This window comes from Tenrec ecaudatus, chromosome 2 (genome assembly GCF_050624435.1).
Source record: "Tenrec ecaudatus isolate mTenEca1 chromosome 2, mTenEca1.hap1, whole genome shotgun sequence".
Classification (NCBI taxonomy): domain Eukaryota; kingdom Metazoa; phylum Chordata; class Mammalia; order Afrosoricida; family Tenrecidae; genus Tenrec; species Tenrec ecaudatus.
This window is the reverse complement of record NC_134531.1, coordinates 144,131,116-144,146,824: the sequence shown is the minus strand read 5'-3', so window position 1 is coordinate 144,146,824 and position 15,709 is coordinate 144,131,116. Positions and strand designations below refer to the sequence as shown.

Sequence of the window (15,709 nt, the reverse complement as noted above, 5' to 3'; positions counted from 1 at the left end):
TAAATAAACTCCATCCAGCAAGCTGCCTGAGCACCGGCACCAAGACTGGAAGCAGCCGGAAGGAAAGCTGATGTGGAGTCAGGCCCAGGTTCCCACTGAGGACTATGCTATGCCTGTATCATCTGGAGTCTCCAGCTCCCCTCTCTCATCAGTTATCATGAGGACTCCAGGCCCACCCCTGTGCATTCCTATTTGGTTCCAGTCTTTCTCCCAAAGAGGAGCTGTGCTCTCCCTCCTCCAAGGTCAGGCCACAGAGCAAGTGAGTGGGTGCAGTTGCTAGCGAGGCCTGCCCTTGCCCCGGGGCCCCGTGCAGAAGTATTTGCTCACGACCTGCCGACACTGGTCGCACTTGACTGTGCAGCACCACTGGAATTTACAGTGACAGCTGCGGACAACCTCGCTCCTCCTCTCCTCCACCTGCAGGCCGCACTCGGTGCACAGGTGCCCGCAGCTGCGCTGCTCCCCGCGGGGCGTGCCGGGGCGCTTCTGCAGGCACTCTCGACCCTCCGTGCCGCGGACGCTCAGGCTGGAATTGTGGACACAGTAATCCGGGGACTCCTCCAAGAAGACCAGCTCCCCCTCCGCGCTGGGAAGGAAGGCCTCGGTGGGTGCCCAGCGGCCCTCTGCGCTGTTCCCGGTTCGGAGCTGCCGCTTGTCCATCTCGATTTTCAGTGCCCCGTCATACTTGGCCTTGAGGTAGTCCCCTGTCTCCCGGAAGTCCGCCAGCTGCAGCCAGCACGTCTGCACGCTGCAGCTCCCGGAGATGCCGTGGCATTTGCAGGTCCTCTTCATGGTGGCTCTCACTGCCTTCACACACACACACACACACACACACACACACACGGAATGAAAGAGAGGACAGTTGAGGCTGGAATTCTTAGTGTCACAGGAAGTTCTGGGGGACGTTTGTGACAAATATATGTTAATTAGCATATATATGCAGAGGGTGTTAAGGGCCTCCCTAGCAGTCCTTTTAAAGCGTGTCCCCCCCCCCCCCAACCATTGGATGGTGAACCAGGCAGGAGCTGAGAAGGTGACAGGGGTCTGGAGACCATAGGCTCCAGGTCCAACTTGGTCACTTGCTGAGCTTGGTTTCCCACCTGTTTTGAAGAGGAAGTATCATATAAAATAAGGATCAAGAAAGTAACTTATAACAGAAAACAGAATCATTGCTACTGTTATTGTCTTGAAGCCAGAGGTAAGGAAGTTCCTGGCATCTGAACCCGCAGCCCGACTCCATGGTGGTTGTTTCCTTGACAACCTCTCCCTCAGAACAGCTAGGTAGGGGGATGCCTATGATCTTGGGCTCTGGGTTCAACTTGCTTTCAGATTTGAGTTCAGAATATTCCTGAAGCTGCACCACAGGGATGAATTAAAATCCCTGGGGTGGGGGTGCAGTGGGGGATAGATTCTCTAGAGAAACCTGGATCCAGAGGAACTTGCTAATCCCTGGCAGCCCAGATGGACCCGAGGACACAGACTGGACAATAAATTGCAGCTCCTTTCCTAGAGCATGTAGTTGGAGTGATCAGTTGCTACGGAAACCGGGCCTGAGCCTGCACTGGTCAGTATGCTCCGAGGCCAGCCTGTGGAGGGCCAGTGCAAAGGGGTTGGCGCTAAGAGGTCTAGACGGGAGTTAGAAGATCGAAGTTCATTCCCTGGCTCCCGGGCTTATTCGCTGTGCCGCCTCGGATAAGCCACTTGGTTCAGGCTTTCCAGGCTCCATTATGGAGAGAATGGCATGGCCATCCCAGTCCTGCTGGGTGGCAGGAGGATGGAGCGTGTGGGCATGAGACCGCTCTTGGGGAGTTGGAAAGGCCTGCGAGTGAGAGGCAGTGGCGGCCCTTGAGCTGACTGCAGATACTCACCAGCCTGCCTGCCCTGTTGTTGTGCAGGTTCACCAGGGCCCTGGCGTCCTTCCCCTTCTCCAGGCTGTCCACAAAGAGTTTGGAGATGCTTTCCCCAAATTCCGCATTGTCGCTGCAGCCTCCCCAGATCCAGCCAGGGCCTCCTACACATAAGGAAAGAAGACGCTCTGCATACAGCTTTCATCGGTAGCCCGAGATGATGGATAGGGACGCACTAAACCCGAGTGCCCGAAAAACTCCTGAAGCTGAAGGGGGACGAGGCTAGCTGGAGGCGGTCTTGTGTTCATGGCCAGGACACACCCTGCAGGTACTTCCTAGCTCTAGGCTCCTACTCAGGGACACTGGGGCCCGATCCAAATCAAATTCACTGTAATCCACGTGGGCAAGGGCAAAGCTGACTCAAAGGGACCCCCTGTGGGTTTAGAGATGATAAGTGTTTATGGGAGTAGAAAGCCCAGTCTTTCCCCCCTGAGGAGTTGCTGGTGGTTTCAAACTGCCGACCATGCAGATTGAGGCCCAATGTGTAACCACATTGCCACCAGGACTCCCAGGGCTAGCCTAGATGGTCGCCGAAGCTCAGCCCAACTCAAACGTTCTGGGATTCTGGACTGTTACTGGACAGTAGTCCACCTGCCAGAGATTCCTCTGCCGTTATGCATGACAACTCTGTCTGCATCAGTCTCTGGGTGTCCTGTCAGTAGTAACAGATAACCCAAGGCTAAGCCCACTTTAGACTCTCTTTTCTCACGAGGCATGTCCTCATTCCTACTTGGCTTCTAACATTTGGAACTTGGTGATCTGTGAAAATCTCTGGACTCCTGAACCCATGCTCAACTCTCAGAAGAGTCTAGATCCAGGAGTTCCTACAAACGAGGATGCTGTTGGAGTTGGGGGGTGGAGGGAACTAAGTCTGCCTCAGGCGGTCTCTGGAAGACTAGCCTGCACTCAACTCTGCAGCCCCCCACCCCTCCATTTCTCAGAGACCCCACTTCCCTGTTTTCCCATGTTTTGACTCGTCACAGCCGCAGTTTTCAAAGTCTCCCATGCTACAGTTCTTGGTGATGGTGTACATGACTCCAGCAGAGCTGATCGCGTGAATGAACGATGTCTCCCTAGTGGCTTTAGAAAGAAAGACGGGGCTGGAAATGTGGACCCTGATCATCTAAAGCCAAGGCTTTGCACAAACAATGCTTTTCCTCTTCCTTGACGCCCCCCCCCCCCCGGGGTTTAGGAGAAGAGCGCTCTTCTATTGAGAATGCCCTGATGCTCCCATGAGCACCTCCATGCTGCAGCAGGCCAGAGTAGACCTGAGCGCTAGTGAGAGGCACCGAGACTGCTGCCTTCACCTCTGGTGGAGGTGGCAGGAGCGCTCTGCTCTCCTGAAGTCCAGCCAAGAGCTCTGTCCGCTAGCCACTGCTACTCAGCCTCGCACAGCCCCGTAGGGTCCTGGGGCTCAGGAAGGAGAGAGGATCTTGTCTGCACCCCGACCATTGGTCATGATAATGAGCATGGCTACCGCTTACTAAACCCCAGAGAAGGCAGGAGCAGGAGAGAGGGCAGGCCCTGTCTCATGACGTATGTGGGGGCCATTCTGAGTGGCCAAGGGGATGGGGGGAATCACCAGCTCTTCTCATCCATCCCTCTGTGGCAGGGTGCAGGCGCCACCAACCCCATGCCGGCACATTTCCTTTCCACATAGCTGTCTGCGTTCACCCCTACCTCGCCCGCCCCTCTGCCCTCGCTACCTGCTCTTGCCAGGCAACTCTTAATTGTGGCAACACGAAGGACTTTGAGCACACTGCTACACACAAGGACAAGGAGCTCTGCAAGTGTGCAAGCCGGGACACACACACACACACACGCCACCCCTACCAGAGGTGCAGCTCAATCTCTCTGGCAGCTTCTCTACTGTGGAGATTGTGTGACAACTGGGCAGATGCCCCACTCCCTCGGATGCTGCCAACACACAGCCCTCTCCCCATTTTTGGTTCATGCAAAGCAGCGAGAGAGACGTGTGTACAAACACATCCACACAGGTGCACATTCACAACAGAGTCCTTTCTCATATTTATACAGAGATCCCTTGCTATCCACCTCATTCGAGCCTCAGACTACCCCCGCTGGCCTACGCAGAGCTGGTCTCACTGGCCCGCATGACCAAAATCTCCGCGAGAAGGGCAGGGACTCCCGCAGGGTCACAAGTGCCAGGTCAGCCCAGCTGCCAGGTCAGCGAGCGCTGGTAACTTTTCATCCCTTCCTGTGAACACAAACGCCCACCGGACCATCGGCCCTGTGCACACTTACCACTCCTCAGCCTGTTGTGAGTGGAGAGCTGGAGCGCGGTTTCAGGGCAGTTCCAACGTTCCCAAAAGAACTGGAACTTACACTCCTCGATGCCGCTCTGGGCACCCAGGGCCACGCTGGTGGTGTACGTCAGATAGGCCTGGGGAAGGGCAAAGTAGGGGGCTCAGGTATGCCCAGCTCGGGTCCTCTAGGGCTTGAGGGAGAGGGCAGGGTTCCTGTGGGCTCAGTCTCCACTAAGGACATGGGGGCGCGGGGGGGCGGGGGGGGGCGTTCCTCTACACGATTTCCCTTCCCCTCGTTTCCTTCCCTTCGGAACACAGGGGAGTATAAAAAGGAGCCAGGGGTCAGCCTACCTGCGGACCTGTCATCAGGAAATTGTTCACTGACCTACCACAGAGACAAGAAGCAAGGCAGAGGTGAATGGGGATGAGGCTTGGGGGTGGGGTAGGGCGCAGTGAAGGGGAGCTGAGGGAACAGGACTTACCAGGCAGAGGTGCTGAGGGTGGCACAGCATATGCCCATGGCCACCCAGATCATAAAGAGGTCCCCCATGGTCCTGCCCACCCCTGAGGCCTAGGTCCAGCTCAGGGCCAAGTCCAGAGAGGGAGTGAGGGGAAGGCAGGGCCTTCTCAGTATTTATGGGGGAGATTCTGAATGGTCATGGGGGCAAACCAACAGCTCTTCTCATTTGTCCCTCACTGGCAGGACTGCAGGAGGCTCCGACCCAATGGGGGACCAGGGAGGAGGGGACTCATCCAAAGCCTGCAAGGAAAGCCCCGCCCCCTTGACCCCCTCAGCCACGCCTGCTTCCCCCGCTCTCCAAAGCAGAGAGAGGCTGAAGGTTTTCACCCAGGCTCTGCTGTCGCCTCTGGATGAGAAAGTAGGAGTTCTGGTGGTGTCCTGGTTACCAGCTGGGCACCTAATCGCACCGTCACTTGTTCGAAACTACCAGCTGCTCCTCGGGAGAGAAAGACGAGGCTTTCTACTCTTGTAAAGAGTAGCCTTAGAGCCCCACAGGGGCAGCTCTCACCTGCTCTGTAGAATTGCCATGGGTTGTGGCAGTGAGTTTGTTTTGGTTTTGTGTATCAGAAAATAAGTCATAAAACTCTTAAGGCAAGAGTTTTTCTCTTTTCTTGCTTGAGAACCCATTTCTGTAGGACCACGTAGGCCACTCACCCCACAGTTAAGTCATTTATTCCTTTGAGCTGCACGGTCCTTGCCCTGCTTTTCTCCACGTGTTATAATTATAGAGGACTTCTTTTTTGGGCCCCCTCTATTCATTTTACCTCAGCCAACAAGAGCACCATTCTCTTCCCCTTGGGGGACTACAAATTCCAAGGATCACTTGGGGCCTTGAAGCAGGTATTTCTGGGAGTAGAAACTCCTCAGGGCCATTTCTGCAACAGATCCTTCTACTGCAGTCTACCCATGCAATTTCCAAGACGTTTCCTTCATTCCTAGGAGCTGGTGAGTCCTTTGTATGCAAACTCCGTCCTTCTGCACAGCTTCTCTAGAGCATATTTTGTATCTAACGGCTAGCTCTACTTTGTTGACTGCTGTATCATGAAGAACCAACCTTTGGGTCACCCGAGACTGTATCTGCAAAGACAGAGGCCATTGGGACACCACTTTGTGGCTGGGAAGTCAGCAAGTTCAGGGAGGAATGGTGTTCTAAGTTCACTCTGTATTCTCAGTGTTTAAGAACATGCTTGGGTGCATGAGAAAATGAAGAACTGGAAGAACCGATGGTCCCTAATAACGACTCCAGGTGCCACTAGGCGCTGGGTGGGGGCCACTCTGAAGAGAAAGGGCAGAGGTCTTCTGGGACTGGTGAAGCTTTAAGGTCAGAGAAAAGTGCAGTTGGGAAGTCACTTGTAGCTCTGACTCATTACCCTGCACCAGGGCAACATCCCACCATTTCCCAGCAGGCAGGCACACTGGTCCTGCTTGGGACAGTCACGCCCCACCAAAGGGGCTCCAAGGGCTGAGATCTGGTTCTCCAAGAGTAGGCCAGGCCTGGTGCTGGCTGGGACCTGCTTATCCTCTTGCAACTAACAGGAAAATGGGGAGTGTTGACAGATTTGTAATAGCAGTGTGATGAAGTAGGGTAGGTTTGTGTAATCCAGTAATAAGAAATTTAGGCTCAGGGAGGAGACAAGCCAGTCAGGGTGCAGTGTCGCAATGATGAAACATACAACTTTCCTCTAGTTCCTAAATGCTCTCCCCCCCCCCCCACTATCATGATCCCAATTCTACCTTATAAATCTGGCTAGACCAGAGGATGTACACTGGAACTGGATAGGAACTGGAAACACAGGGAATCCAGGACAGATGATCCCTTCAGGACCAGTGCTAAGAGTGGTGATATCTGGAGGGTGGAGGAAGAGTGGGGTGGAAAGAGGAACCGATTACAAGGATCGGCATATAACCTCCTCCCTGGGGGATGGTCAACAGAAAAGTGGGTGAAGGGAGATGTCGGACAGGGTAAGATATGACAAAATAATAATCTGTAAATTATCAAGGGTTCATGAGGGAGGGGGGAGCTGGAAGGGAGGGGGAAATGAGGAGTTGATGCCAAGGGCTCAAGTAGAAAGCAAATGTTGGCTCTTCCTCACCTCGCCTCCCGTCTGCCGGCTGCGGCGTGGGGACCGCTGCGGGAAGCCAGGACCATGTTTCGAGGCAAGCTGACGGCCCTCGATTAACACAACCCTACCGGCTTCAACTGCAAAGATGAAACAGAATTTAGAAATTTTATTGTGTGGCTTGAAGACCAGAAAATCAGACAGTACAAGATTGAAGACAGAGGGAATTTAAGAAACATCCACAGCAGCAATTGGCCCAAGTTCTTAGAAAAGTATCTCAAAGATGTTAACTGTCCTTTCAAGATTCAAGATCGACAAGAAGCAATTGACTGGCTTCTTGGCTTAGCTGTTAGATTCGAATATGGAGATAATGCTGGAAAATACAAGGACACAGTTCCTGATAATTCAAAAAATGCTGACAATGCAGCTAAAAATGCCGAGCCACTGGTCAACTTGGATGTAAACAACCCTGACTTCAAGGCTGGTCTAATGGCTTTGGCTAATCTTCTTAAGATTCCGAGCCATGATGATGACCTGGTAATGCTAATTCGAATTTTGGTTCAGGAGCGCCTGACGCAGGATGCAGTTGCTAAAGCTCATCCAACAAAAGAGGGCTTGCCTGTTGCTTTAGACAAGCATAGCCTTGGATTTGACGCAGGAGATGCAGTTCTTAGTGAAGCTGCTCGGATTCTCCGATTGCTGCATACAGAACTCAGAGAGCTGCAGACAACAATCAACGAAGCCATTGTCGCTGCTCAGTCCATCATTGCGGATCCAAAGACAGACCACAGACTGGACACAGTTGGAAGAGGAACACGTCAGCATCTCACCTGCTTGGGACACTTGGGGACCGTTGTACACTTCTGGTATGTGTTTGGAAATCAAATGTCACATTTTGAGAATGATGATGACAACGAATGTACAAATGTGCTTGACACAATGTATGTATGTATGTATATATATGGATTGTGATTAAGAGTTGTATGAGCCCTCAATAAAATGATTTTTTAAAAAAATTAGGCTCTTATTTTGTATGCACATATATATTTTGTTTCACTCTTTTCAACTGCAAATGCAAAATGTCATTGATGGACGAACATTTTGCCTTCCTGTCTGGGGAGACTTCTCTTCTCTGCCTGCCCTAGGTACTGGTATCACCTGCCCCGACCGCCCAGACAGTTCAAGTGCCTGAGTGGCATTCTGTCCCTGCTTTCTCCATTCAAGGATGCTAGTGGCTGACTTTCCGTTCATAAGACAGCAGGGCTGATTGCCATGCTATTCCCTGGGAGTCAGAAGAGCATTAAGTCTGAGGTAGTTCCCCCACCGGCCCCTGGACAGAGTTTTAAAAGGGCCGCCCATGCCCAGGCAGTGTCTGTTCTGTTGTGCTTGGGGTCTCTATGGGTTGGAGCTGATCGAATGGCCCCTAAAACCATCACCTGACTTCCTGGGTATAAATGGTCAGGGCTTCTATGTCCTACAAGCACCCGGCACTTAGTTAGTACTCTATTTAAAAACATTCTTTGATTGACTAAGAAGCAGAGAGAAAAGTGGTGAGTGTGTTTTGGGGTGCCAGCTTTGCACTCGCTCCTGCTCATTCTCAACTGGGCCAGGGAGGCTGGATGGCCTCTGGAAGGACTGCGCTGAAATCATCTTTAAGCTAAAAACATTCCCTGTGGAATTCTTGAAACCGATGTGTTGTTAGATGCCACCAAGTTGGTTGCAACTCAGAGCAACCTGTCTATGAACTGCAGGGCAACACACCACCCGGTGGGCGCCATCCTCACAATTGTTACGTTTCAGCCCGTTGTTGGAGTCACTGTATCAATCCAGCTCCTTTAGGGCCGTCCTCTTTTTTTCACTGCCCTTCAATAGCTGAACTCATGAAAAATGTCTGTCTTGACCATTGTGCCTTGGAGAACTATCTATACGGGTCCAATTGCCAACCGCAACTCACAGATTAGAGAGGAACCCCAGGGAGCAGGGAGTTCATATGGCTGGGGGAGAACCCACTCAGAAAGGAGAATGAGACCATTGTGCAGCTTGAAGCGGGTCCTCATTGTCACTGACTTGCTCATGTAGAAACTGTTTAACTGGTGTCTGTTGTGTATATTCTTGACAACAAACAACAAAAACTCATGGGACAGCGGCAATCCTACAGTCGCACAAATGGAAAAACGTCGCTATCACTGGATTATACCTGTAGAAAGAGTTGAGATCGCATATGTTTTGGTATATGCCTTTTCACCACAATAAAATTTAAAAGAAAAAACAAACAAACTAGTAGAGCAGGAGATTAAAAAAATAATAATCATTGATATTGTTTGTACATTCCGATGTAGAGCGCATGTCTCAGACACATCTCTCCCTTCCTGTGACCCTGTGGCAGTGAAGGTCTTGGGTCAGTCCGGCAAAGAGGACCCAAAGGACCCAGAAGGAGCTCTGGTTGGCCTTCAGGTTCCGATCTCAAATGTATGTGTCCCACAGTAAGGCAGGGCAGGAAATAGTGAGTGGAACACAACGAATAAGTGAATGAAAGTGAGACCCAGAGTCCTGAAGGCTCTTTCCACCTCCAGTGTTCCAGAAGGACGGGATTCCAGGAGTCCAAAGGCGGGCTGGGGCTGTAGGGAATAAGCCAGAGTCACCATTACTGTGGGCATCTATAGACCAATTCATGGAGCCACAGAGTCTGAGAGAGGGCCCCCCTTTTCTGTTTGGCAAGGGAGGTTCAAAGAAATCATAGGTACATTAATTAGGGCCAAGAAAACGAAAGTACTAGTTTGTCTAGAACTTAGTTTCCTTTGACATGGAACTTCTAGTGCTAAAATCAGGAAAGTCTTGGGCAAAACGGGAAGGTTGGTTATCCTAGGATAGCTTGTATGCCAGGCCACTGCTTCTTTACAAATACATACTTTTACCAAACCTCCCAAATCTTTTGTTTCTCCTCATGTCTTTTCCAGGGCCCCACTAAAGCTAGGGTGGAGTGGGGGTGGGGGTGGAGGGGGAGTGGGGTGAGTGGGGGGATTATTGCTCAGATTTAGAATGTGTATGTGTGGTAGTGGTGGTGGGAGGGCAGGTAGTGGTGGGGAGAGGTGGAGAAGGGGGTGGAGGTGACAGAAAAAAAAAGAGATAGGATTTTTGACTTTTTACACTTCTCTGCTAATTAGATAAGGGGGACAGGGAAGGGGGAGGAAGAGCAGATGCATATTCTCCTGAGCTGTGGCCCCAGCACAGTCTGAGCTTGCCTGCTTCTCTTCCCACCCGCTGGGGACACTTGACTCCCAGTCAGAACCCACAGCAGCTTTGGCCTCTTGCTCCTCTTTGGCCCCAATTCAGCCTAAATGGCTGGCAAAGTTCCTCAACAATATTCTCATGGAAGAAAGAAAGGAATGCTTGTGTCCCCTTTCAGATGCTGAGTTCCGTGTGTGTGTGTGTGTGTGTGTGTGTGTGTGTGTGTGTGTGTGTGTGTTGGGGGTGGGGACGGGACAGGATTGGAGGCCTGGGTGTGTTTAAAGTGGGAGCAGTTGGTGGTCTGCTGAGCATGTGGACTGCAAGGAGAAGGGCTTGACAGTCTGTAAGCCTTGACGAATTCTGCTTTGTGTTAGAAGGTGTATGTATTTCCTTCATCTTTCTAGAAGCTTCCTAAAGCTACCACAAAAAAAAAAGCTAAAACTACTGACTCATTTCATTCTGACCCATGATGCTGGCCAGGAATATTGAATGTACCAGGAACTGCCAAAAGAACAAACAAATCTGTCTTGGAAGATGGGCGGTAAGGATGCTCTTTCGCGGCAGGGATGGCGAGACTTCATCTCATGTGCTTTGGACATGTTGTCAGGAGGGACCAGTGCATCGCGCTTGGTAAAGGAGAAGGGCAGTGAAAAAGAGGAAGACACTGGACACGCTGGGCAGACCCCGTGGCCGCCCGGATGGGCTCAAACACCAGAGCGGTGGCGCGGCTGCTCAGGACCCGGCGGCGCTGCCTTCTGTTGCACACGGGGTTGATGCGTGTCGGAAGTGACTTGACAGCACCTAACAACAACGACATAGTAACCGTCAAGGATCAGCGTAGAACTGCTCCGTAGGGTTTCCTAAACCTTGATGGACGTAAACGGCCTCGTTTTTCTCCTGTGGAGCAGCTCATGCGTGTGAACCACTGACCTTAGGTTAGCAGCCTCACGCTCAACCTACTGCCCCTTTAGGGCTCCTTTCCCTAAAGCTCGGCACTGTCCACCACAGGGGACCCCTCCCCCAAGGACGGCAGTGGATTTGCTCTGTCAGAAGGCTTTTCCCACACTGGCACAGGCTTCAGCAGTTGGAAACCACTCGCCACTCCCTGGGAGGAAGACAGGGCTTTCTACTCCTGCAGAACTACAGTCTCATAAACGCACAGGGCACGTCTACCCTGTCCCCTGGGGTCGCCATGGTCGGCCTTGACTCCAGGACAGGGAGCTTGGTATTCTGGGAACGGTTGAGGGCTCTTCCAAGGAACGATTTCAATTGGCTAACATTTTATTCTTTCACTGTTCTGAACTCCCAATTCTGGACAGTGGAGACAGGACAAGAGAGAAGTTTCCTGGTTGATTACTGGGGAAGCAAATATGAAGGTAGTTTGGGGATTTTGTTACTCTTCAGAGAAAACATATACTCATCGATCCATCAATTCATTTTCCCCCAATTTACTTGAAGAGTAAATAAATTAGGAGATGATTTTATTTTGAAGGAGAATTCCACATGGTCTATCAGACAGAGGCGTAAACAATTTTAATAGCGTGGAAGGGAAAGCGGATATTAATGAGGAGATTCCATGTAAGAGGCCTGCCATCTGGTGGCAATGAACGGTAAAAAAGTCTCTGTTGCTCTGATGTCGGAGTTAATCATAAGAATTTCAACCTTTATTGAGTGCCTCTTCCTGATGGTGTAGTGGTTATGCCTTGGGTTGCAATCTGCATGGTTGGCATTTCAGAAACCACTGAAAGATTGGGCTTTCTACTCCTCCATAATGGGTATTCTGCCCAGTGGTTGGCAGTGTCGTGGGTATATGGTGACAGCCCATATTGATATGGCAATAAAGAAATAGTTAAATTTTACATGGCTAATTTGTGCACAAAACAACAAAGCCCTTGAGAAGGAGAATATGGAACCACCTACTAAAATCATTTCTTTGTCCTTTGATCCAGGTTTCATTTTCTGGAATCTATTTTACATATACAATTTCACATGTATGAAATTACATATGTGCAAGGTTATTCATTATAGCATCAATTACAATAGAAAAATATAAAAAATAACCCATGTGTTAGTCTGGGTACTTTAGAGAAACAAATCCACAGAAACTCATGTATAAGGGAGAATTTTATATAAAGGTTAAGTGCACATCAAGAAAATATCCAAACCCAGTGCTGCCCAAGCCCACAAGTCCAACATTAACCCATTAGCCCATATGTCCAACACCAATCCACAAAGTCCTCCTTCATCGCACAAAACAGATGCAATGATACCGACTGCAGGAGGAAAGCCAAGTCAGTGAATGTGTAAGCATCTCAGCGCTGGCAGGGGTCTCCACACGGCTGCTCCAGCACCTAGGGCTTCATCGAGGTAGGTCCATGTGGCTTCTCCTCAGGGATGTCTTGCAGGAAGTGAGTCTTGCCAGCTGAAGCAGGGAACTGACTAAGGCAGCTGCACCCTGGTCCAACCATCAGAAAGCAAGAGACCCGAGAACTAGAAAGGTGAGGCTTACTGAGACATTTATCCCTCTGCCCTTCAATTAACCCCATATGTGTTTATTGGCCAGATTGGCACAATAAACTAACCACCTGAACCCCCAACAGGAACTGGGTACAAATAGACTGCTCACATAGCAGTATTTCCTGTCGTTGCATGGTTAGGAACCATGAAGTCGGTTCCAAGTCATGATGACTTCCTTACTTTCCTATCGACCAGTCTGCCTTTTGCTGAATTCATTTTGTCATTGTTATACACTGTCAAATGGTTCTGACTCACGACACAGAAGGAAATACTACCTGGGTCTGTGCCATCCTCATAATCACTGCTATGTTTGAGCCCATCGTTGCCGTTGCTGTGTCAATCTATCTCCTTGGGGATCTTCCTCTTTTCACTCGACTTACTAAGCATCATGTCCTTCTCCAGGGACAGTTCCCTCTTGATAGCATGTTCAGAGAATGTGAGAGGAACTCTCGCCATTCTTGCTTCTAAGGAACATTTTGAGTAAACGTCTTCCAAGACAGCTTTGTTCTTTTGTGATCGATACTTACAATATACGTTTCCAACACCATAATTTAAGTGCATCAACTCTTCCGACTTGCTCATCCATTGTACAGCTTTCACATGCATATGAGGTGATTGAAAATGTCCTGGCTTGGGTCAGGCGCAGCTTAGTCCTTGAGGTGGGATCCTGGACAGAGTGGGAGAAAAACATGGAACAGAACTCAAAACCGTAAAAGACACCGGCTTATTGGTTGGGTTGAGACTGGTGGGACCCTCAAGACTTCGGTCCTTAGTTACTCTTCAGGTCAGGACTGGACACCCCTGTGTTAGAATAATCAGCTATGTAACTAAGATTTAAAAGAAAGAAAGGACTCAAGACAGAGGTTCGGAAAGCAGGATGGACACAGGGAGTGCCACGAGGACGCGGTCATGCCACGGGAACGGAATGGTTGGGTTGAGAAGAAATGTGTATAAATCACTGACTGTAAAATTGATGATCTGCTCTGTAACCTTTCACCTACTTTACAATAAAAGTTAAAAAAAAATTCAAAATCCAGGTTGATGAGCCTGTAGAGAAAACAACCAGAAAGGGAGCTGATGTCGAGGAGGAGCTCGAGAAGGAAGAAAAGGTTGTGGTAGCGATTGCGCAACACTCTCGATGCAACTGAACTAGGAATGCTATGCTGTCGGGATTAACTCCTAATAAAGTGGGTCTTCGGTAAAAAAAAAATCAGGGGAGAAAAGGTGGAGACAGGAGAAAAGAAAATAATACACTAAGAAGAAAGGGAAAAATAAAGGAAGGAAAAAAGAAAGGAGAAACAGAAGAAAATAAAGAAAACGAGCAAAGGAAAGCAGAGAAGCAGAGGATGAAAAACAAAGTACAGGAAAGGAAAACAAACAAAGGAGAAAATTTGGGGAGGGGGGGAAGTAGGGCATCTGGTATGGGTCCTACCTCTGCCAGCTAAGGAGTTCATGGAGTGGCAGGTGGCATGCCCTGTCCTTATGTGGAGCCCCGGTGCAGTAGTGGGATATGTACTGCTAACTGTGAAATAGCAGTTCAAAACCACCAGCTGCTCCTTGGGGGAAAGAAGAGGCTTTCTACTCCCATAAAGATTTATAGTCTCAGAAACCCACAGGGGCTGTTCTAGTCTGTCTCACAGGGTCTCTTTGAGTTGGCAGCGACTCCATGACAGTGAGCTTATTTTGAACAGTTTTTTATGTGGTGTAAAGCCACCTCATCTGGAAGTAGTGCTGGCTCAGAAGGTAGCTGAGGTCAGGGTCCTTGTTCATGGAAAGAACTCTTCGGGGCCCAAAGGGCAGTTAGGGGCAGGGCGGCTAGAAGAGGTGGCCAGGGCCTGGCCCTCCTTGTTCTGCTAGTAGCATGAAGCAGAGTGCAGGTGCCTCCAGGCGTGGGCAGGGTATCCTTGTACCCAATACATGAGGGCTCTGCTCAGATCTCAGGTTGGATGCTGGGGGTAGTGGTGTCACTGATCGCTGGGTGGGTAAGAGTGGGGCTGGCCACACTTCTGGGTGCCAGCAGGCTGTGGGGAACAAGGGAGGACCCCACCTTTTTCATCCCCCGTCACTGGCATGCCAGGTCTGTCTTAATGGACTGCTGCTTGTCAAAAATTCAAGATGGCGGCGCCATCAGGCTAGCTAACAGCGCTCCTCTCTCAGGTAGGTCTTCTTCAGCTTTTCCTCTTAGTCACTATTCAGGCCGCTTCTCTGTCTTTTCCTCTGAAACTCAGGGCTCCAGGAGTATCAGCCAGCTCTGTTCTCTGGTCCCTTTGCCGTAGTGTAGAGGGTCTGTGCAGCATGTCAGCCTAGCTCACCATGTTGCCAGACATCCTGCTTTTGAACACTTTAAAAAGATCATTTACCGCAGCTCTACCCAACACAATATGTTATTTCATTTCTTGACTGTTGAAGTTGTGGGCGTTGGTTGTGGAAATCCCTGACAACGGTGGGCATTTTCTCCCACAATTAAATGGTGACCTCGAGGTCCAGTTGGGAGGACTTTTGTTCTCTTTACGTTGAATGTAATCCTCATGGCTGTGAGCTCTGATCTCCATCAATCGGTGTCTCAAGTCTTGTTTGCTTTCAGCAAGCAAGGTTGTGTCACCTGCATATCGCATGGTGCTAGTGATCCTCCAATCTTATATTCCAGCTTCTTAGATTTGCTCTGCATCAGATTGAATATATGATGAAAGTTTTAAAATCCCAACACACAACTTTTCTGATTTCTTTTTTGTTTGTTTCTTAAATCATTTTGTTGGGGGCTCGTACAACTCTTACTTATCGCAATCCATACATACGTCAATTGTGTAAAGCACATTTGTACATTCGTTGCCCTCATCATTCTCAAAACATTTGCTTTCCACTTGAGCTCTTGGAACCAGCTCATTTTTTTCTCCTCCCTCCCTGCTCCCTGCTCCCTCATGAACCCTTGATAATTTATATTATTTTGTCATCTCTTACACTGTCCAACATCTCCCTTCACTCACCTTTCTGTTGTCCGTCCCCCAGGGAGGAAGTTATACGTAGATCTTTGTAATCTGTTCCCCCTTTCCACCCCACCCTCCCTACACCCTCCTGGTATCACCACTCTTAGCACTGGTCCTGAAGGGATCATCTGTCCTGGATTCCCTGTGTTTCAAGTTCCTATCTGTACCAGTGGACATCCTCTGGTCTAGTTGGATTTGTAAGGTTGAACTGGGATCATGATAGGGG

At 50.0% G+C, this 15,709-nt stretch overlaps 1 protein-coding gene and 1 pseudogene across 1 annotated transcript; one reads left to right on the top strand and one right to left on the bottom strand.

The window, feature by feature from the left end:
• Nucleotides 1-276: 276 nt before the first annotated feature.
• On the bottom strand, nt 277-4,724 carry WNT8A (Wnt family member 8A). Its single transcript, XM_075543121.1, has 6 exons — nt 4,657-4,724; nt 4,526-4,559; nt 4,173-4,311; nt 2,853-2,987; nt 1,869-2,008; nt 277-807 (listed from the first exon to the last, which is right to left on the bottom strand). The coding sequence occupies exons 1-6, from the start codon at nt 4,722-4,724 to the stop codon at nt 277-279; spliced, it is 1,047 nt and encodes a 348-aa protein (XP_075399236.1).
• A 2,102-nt stretch (nt 4,725-6,826) lies between these two features.
• On the top strand, nt 6,827-7,993 carry LOC142440133 (RNA transcription, translation and transport factor protein pseudogene; annotated as a pseudogene).
• The last annotated feature ends 7,716 nt before the right edge of the window (nt 7,994-15,709 follow it).